General features: G+C 24.3%; 2 protein-coding genes across 2 annotated transcripts in view; both read right to left on the reverse strand.

Annotated features, from left to right (window-relative positions):
* The window catches only part of LOC108695045 (chymotrypsin-2-like), a 19,697-nt gene that overhangs the window by 7,565 nt on the left and 5,125 nt on the right, over positions 1 to 7,007 (reverse strand). The window lies entirely within an intron of this gene.
* LOC108695046 (odorant receptor 63a-like) lies at positions 2,606 to 4,538 on the reverse strand. The gene is made up of 4 exons (XM_018204779.1): positions 4,481 to 4,538; positions 3,243 to 3,362; positions 2,954 to 3,109; positions 2,606 to 2,706 (listed from the first exon to the last, which is right to left on the reverse strand). The coding sequence occupies exons 2-4, from the start codon at positions 3,360 to 3,362 to the stop codon at positions 2,653 to 2,655; spliced, it is 330 nt and encodes a 109-aa protein (XP_018060268.1). The 5' UTR covers positions 4,481 to 4,538; the 3' UTR covers positions 2,606 to 2,652.

Below are 7,007 nucleotides of genomic sequence, written 5' to 3' on the forward strand. Positions count from 1 at the left end.
TGTGGTACATATTTGGTGTAGATATTAAACCTTCGATTAAATTTATTACTAGCTAAAATTAAAAAAATGTCAAAGAGCAAATTACATATAAAAAAATGATATTGTATTATATATTGTATATGTATGTTTAATAAATGTGAAATAGAAGAATGTAAAAGTAAGAAAACAATTAAGGGATATCAACTTTCCTTACATTTATAATTTTTATCTGCATCAATAATTTTATACATGTATATATAGATTTCTTTTTATAAATATCTATATAATTATCTCATATTTTAACTAATATTTTTTAACAGTACTGTTTTGTAGAAAATATTTTAAAGCATTTACTTGTGAATATTATGCATTCGATGAACATTGTTATTTTTCTGTTTAATGTATCTATCTAAATTAATCGAAGAAAAGGCTGCACACCTATATACGTTGAATACTTTGAAACATCCATCCTGGTGTCTGTAAAGAAACTAAACTTCTCTTTTTCTCCTTTCATTATTAGTTGGAGTGGTAGATCGTTATGTGTAAGGTGACTTCTTAAGCTTAATGCCATTCTACAGCTAATGTACGTATTAATAATGCAACTATGAATTAATAATGCAACATTTGTAACGAGAATATTATATGTGGTGGATGATGTTATAACTGTTTGATTCATTCTACAGATGAAAAACTGTTTAGTGGCTTGATAGTGAATAAAAAAGTGATATTCATGCAGGGTCGCATGTTTTTAAAAATGTTTCAGTATCACATAATTGGGCATATATTATGGAAATAAATTCCGATCAGAATTATTCCATTTTTTCCCCAGAAAACACAATAGAAATCTAAGGAATATTATATATGTAATTGACAATTTCGATAGGAATTTATTCCTATTTCAAATAATTCCGTAATAAGTCCGCTGAACGGATTGAAAACTTTACACATACACATATGTTCAATGTAATTAATACATTTATATGCTCATTTTTGTAATAAGGATTGGAACAATATATTTATAAAAAAATATAATTAAATTATGAAAATTCAGTTATAAAAAGAAAATAAGTTTGAAGAATATATATTTTAATATACGTTCAATTATTTTATTTTCTTAAAATTTGTTTGTCTTTATAAAGAATCAACTAAGAGAACATGAGTCTTTTATTCATTTATTATATTGGAAATTTTTACAGCCGATCCTGTTGTGCCACAATTATTGATTGATCACTTCATTATCCATATAAGAAACTTCAAAGTTTTTTTAAGCTAAAGTTTGAAATTTCTAAACTTTAGCTAAAAAAACAGTCTCCGTTTCCCTTTGTTCTATTAAAGTTAGTCAACTTTTAAAAATAAAATTTGAAATACCAATCGGTTTTACTGTATAGTACGACTATAGCCATGTGTTACATATCAAACTGACAGAATGTCTGTTCGTATTTATTATTAGAAGTGATCATATTATTATATAAAATGTACATATTATGTATATATACATATTATATAGCATACCATACTACAATTTTTTCAAATATATTTTAATGATATTAATAATGTCTCTAGTTAAGTGAATGATACTATCAGGAATAAGAATCGTTTGTCGTTTTTACAATAATGATTTGGCAATTGAGTATTGATTATTTTACAATAATGAGTTGCAGTTTTTTTATGATAGTAATGGCAATATATCTAAAAATTAAATAGAATTGCAGAAGTTACTTTTAAAAAGTAACCAATTACTATTATACATAATTTCTTAAAAAAAGTAACTCATTTGCAGTACGTCAATTTATTATTTTTACTTATTATTTTAAATTGTGACAAGTAATAAGCTATTTTTGTACAATAAACAACGTATGATCACGATACTTTCGTTTCGAAAAATGATTTTTTCTCAACTTTTCAGTTAGTTACTGTTATCATCATTAAAAAATTGCAACGTCATTATTAAATCGTTATAAAAAGTAATGACAAAATAAAATAACAACAGTATTTATTTCCCATCTCTAAATCAATGCTGATAAATTCAATATAAAATTACGAAAACTGTATGTGACTTATTAAACATTATTACATCACTGTCAATATGAATTATTTATGACATATTACTTATGCAAGAAAGAATTTTTGTTAATTTTATGGGGTCAACCGGGGTAATTGTGAAAAAACGCAGTTTGAATTCAACAACGTGTCATTTTCTTAATTTTTTATTATTTGTACTTAAAAAAATTTAATTAAACTGAAATAATTTGGAAACTTTTTTATTATTTTAGAACAATTTATATAAAATAGTTCGTCTTTTATCAAAATATTAAGTATTTTGAAATATTCTTGTTCAATAAATTTCAAGGAACGTTTTTTAAAATGTTGATGCAAAAATGTATTAAAATTTTCGATATTATCTACATAACTTACAATTCTCTCCAAGAAATGTCTTATACAGAATATTTAAAGAAGACATCCCCAGGAGAAGTGGGTGTTTAAATCAAGATACTGTAATAACATTGTAATTGTAATGTATTTCACAAATATGTAAATAAGCATTCTTATAAATGAAGTAAAGTTTATTATATTCAAATTCAAATTACATGTGTGATTACATAAACACATTAATTGTTCTTCTCGGCATGTTTTAAAATTAGATTTTTATTCGACTTTCGTAGATTTTTATTTTTATTCTCGATGTGCCAGCAAAACTGATATATAACCGCCCGATGTTTTTAACAACTAAAAATATAATATATATAAAAAATGTATGTTGACGTATAAAAATAATTTAATTAATGACGAGATGATAAGAATAAACTTATACAGATATCACATTGTACATGTATGTATAAATCACATAACAAATAAAATAAAAAAAAATCATATACACAAAAGTTGTTTTTATTTTATTTTTATGTGATCTATATTAAGAATTGATAAAGGCAAGAGTAAAGGTTATATAAACAATTTCTATTAGCTGGCTTACGTTACAAAAAGTTGACATCGTCATAGGGAACAGTTTTCCTGCGGTAAGGTACAACGATTTGTTGGCTCGAATCATTATCATCATTAAGTTCTTTGCTTTCTTTGGCTCCAAATTATACCACTTGTATTTGTATACAGCTTGATAAACTCCTTCGCACTTGACATACATAACCATACGCAATAAATTTATATATTGTTATATTGATTGTGTGTTAAATTGGACTATTTTAATTAGTATATTGTATAATTTATATTCTGTTTGTAATAAGTTAACTAAGAACATAACATACTTGTGCAACTAAAATTTCTCCTACAGCGCAATATACACATGTATGTCCAAATGTATTGACAAATACTGACATAATGAAAGTTAAACGTGGTATCGACAAATTGCGACCCTGAGTCATCATCTAAACAAACGAATGGGTTAATTATATTTAATTCTATTTAATAGAATTAAATGTTTAATTTTTGAATGTTTAAGAAGTTATTGGTGTTAAATAAATAATTTAAAATATTTAATATAACGTTGATTAATTATAATTGATAATATGTTTTTGTTATTTATATTATATTATTATATATAACAAATTTGATACGTATATGATTATTTTTTATTTATTTATAATAACTTTAATTATTTAAATTATGTAAAATGCATTAATACAGCACTTAAAAATGTGATGGGTCTTTTTGCTTACAAACCGATTGTCTACGGTATCGTTTGTCTATATCACTTTTACCGATAGTTCGTTTGCGCACAAAAATTATTGTTAACAGCTTGATTGTCTACATGCATTTTTGTACACAAATACAAATTTCAGAAATGATGTTACATTTGCCTACATGTATTATTACCTACAAGTATTATTGCCTATAGCTCGATGAGCTGTAGGCAATAATACTTGCTTATGAGCACTTTTGTATATAAAGGTTAAGTTAGGTAAGAAAATGATTGTATTTTTAGAGCAGAGTATTTGTTTTAAAACAAAGAATTTGTCTTTAAAGCAGAAAATAGTACATGCATGGGCCATAACAGAGATGGTCGAGTTGTAGGCAATAATACTTGTAGGCAATAATACATGTAGCCATTTAGGCAAATGTAACTCCGTGTCTAAAATTTTTATTTGTACGCAAAAGTGCATGTAGACAATCGGGCTCTAAGCAGTAATACATGTAGGCGATCAATCTTATAGATAATAATATATGTAGGTAAATGTAATTTCGTCTCTGATATTTGTTCGCAAAAGTGCTTGTAGATAGTCGAACTGTAGGCAATTGATTTGTAGGCAAATGGGATTTCTCCTTTAAAATTTAGGAATATGAAAAGAATTTCTTACAACATTTCTTGAAATGTATAAGACAGTCCAAAAAGCGTTTAAATTTGTGTATTTGTTTACTTACTATGTAGAGTATATGTTTAATTTAAATTTTTAGAAAATATTCTGATAAAGATAAATTCTAATAAGATAAACGATATTTATAAAACATCACATTATTAGAAGGTTAATTAAGAAAGATTACTTACAGAACACAATAAAAAACCATGAAGTGCAAATAATATGCCAAGATAAAACAGCGTACCAAGTAACATTAATGTAAATATTTCGTCAATGATATTAATAAATCTGAAAATTATTAAAAAGAGAAAGTTATTAAAAAAGTCATATTTACAAATTAATTTTTTAGTATTATTTGTTTATATCATAATATTTAAAGAATTTTTTCATTTTATGTTATCTTTTAGAGTAATTTAAGTAAATATTAATCAAAAATGTTTATTTTTTTATATCTGTTAAAAAATTATTAAAAATTAATAATAATATGTGTAACCTGATAAGACGTATATGATCCTGTACGCTTTGTGATAAAGCATTTTCGAAATTTTGGAACTTGTCCAAGTGGATGATACGTATTTTGAGATTTTCCAATTGACCACATACGTGAAAAACTAATAAACTTAAAAAACTATCTACACCAGTATACATAATAGCTACCGCCGACAAGCCGAGACTTTGCATGATATAAGTTATTTCGTAAAATGGGCTTTTATCTCGATCGTATATATAATACGTTTGTAGCGGCAATAATTTGCCTGGATCTGTTTTATTTGTCAAGTATCTTATTGAAATACCGAAAGCAGGAAGAACTACACACAAATTGAAAGATACCAACATCATGAAATATCCGAATATTGTAAATATACGTGCCATTCGCGCTCGTTTTACCATAATGTCTCTCTCTTTTATCATTTTCGGTTTCAACCAATCGTCTTTAATCATGTTTAAAAGGGGTAGGACATCTGTAATCAACGAAGATAACAGAGTTATACAATTAAGCTTAATGGGATATTATTGTACTTTTTTAAATTAAAACAGTAAGATTGAAAAAAACTGTTTTTTTATTATATAATTTATAGAAATATGTAATATATATAAAAGAGAAGCTATATATAAAAGAGAAGCTAGTTGTTACAATCTTTTACTAGAATTTCTTTTCTTATGCATACATTTAAATTATTTTATTGAATACTTATGCATTGATTGAAATATATTTTTAACTAGTCTAATTTATTTTTAACTAGTTTAATTAGTGTATGTATAGATAATAAATAATTTTTTCTAATTTATATAAATATTTTTAAATATTGAAAGTTGAAATTTTTCGTTGATAAGTAAGCTGTAAAGAACAAATTTAAGATTACAATAAAAAATTAAATACAAAATATTTTATACTGAATGTTTATTTTAGGATATAAAATTAAACGTAAAAAAAATATGTTATTTCAGATTTTTTTCTTGAATGAATTATTAAATATATATCAATTAACTATAAGAAAGAAAGACCTTAAATTATTAATTTATCAATTATAAATACCAAATAAGTTCTTAATATTAATACAATACATTATTATAATCTGTTCAATCAAAATGTAATAATTAGTTATAACTCGTCATTTTTTATTCGAGAAAATATGGATAATAACCCAATATATGTACCTTTTGAATCAAATAAAATGTGTTATTATAACTAAATTTTTTTGTATATAAAATAATAACATAAATTACAAAAGTATAATAATAATAACTCTTACGTATAAGAAACAATTTACACAAATGAAATATTTACCTTCACATTATATAATCACATAAACATACAATTAGCATCTTCGTGTAGCATACATATAGCATCTTTTACAGTTCAATTATGTCACTAATTGTTAGTGGAATATCATAAGTATTAAATTAAACATAAAATTTATAAAAACGTGTATTGTCTTCTTTGGCTAAAAAGACTAATTGTAACAACTAGCTTTTATCTCCTCTATGTATTACCTTCCTTTCTCAGCCACATGATGGATAATTTTATTATTGATACTGACATCGGTAAAGTATATTGTAGATTATCAATCACACACATTATATCACCCCAAACTTTGAACAAAGAATGTATACTTGGAATGTAGCAGCCACAAATTACAGTGTTTAACATAAGAATTGTACAAATGTTTGATATTAATTTTTTCTGTTTAGTTTCGTTGTTTTTTGGCCAAACGCCCAACAATGCCAAATTAGTCCGATTTAATCGAATAGCCCATTTATAATCTATTTTATAGAGATATAAATGCTAGTAAAATTTTAATAAAATCAAATTTCTTTGTTGTCCATGAATTTTATGTAATTGTTATGTATTTTTTTCCTCTTTTTCATGTATATTTCTCTCTTTTTCTCCTTATTTTTTCTCTTGTTTCTAATATACATCACTTTCTTTTTATTTTTTTTTGTAAAAAGATATCCGTTTATTCTTGTGACACATATTTGCAATTGTGAATATTAAACTTTCGATTAAATTTATTATTAGCTAGATTAAAAAAATATCAAAGAAATTACATATAAAAAAGTGATATATTGTATTATGTATTGTATGCGTGTATATGTATGTATATATGTTTATATAAATGTGTAATAGAAAAATGTGAAAGTAAAAAAATAGTTGAATGATACAACTTTTCTAATTACATTTTTTTATCTGCATCAATAATTTTATATATATAT

The sequence above is a fragment of the Atta colombica genome, unplaced genomic scaffold (genome assembly GCF_001594045.1).
Source record: "Atta colombica isolate Treedump-2 unplaced genomic scaffold, Acol1.0 scaffold126, whole genome shotgun sequence".
NCBI lineage: Eukaryota > Metazoa > Arthropoda > Insecta > Hymenoptera > Formicidae > Atta > Atta colombica.

Coding starts and splice junctions, on each gene's coding strand:
- LOC108695046 (XM_018204779.1), bottom strand. CDS start 3,362: ATGATGACTCAGGGTCGCAATTTGTCGATACCACGTTTAACTTTCATT. Junction 3,110..3,242: donor GAGAAATTTTAGTTGCACAA/GTATGTTATGTT, acceptor ATGTATGTCAAG/TGCGAAGGAGTTTATCAAGC. Junction 2,707..2,953: donor CGATGTCAACTTTTTGTAAC/GTAAGCCAGCTA, acceptor TTATATTTTTAG/TTGTTAAAAACATCGGGCGG.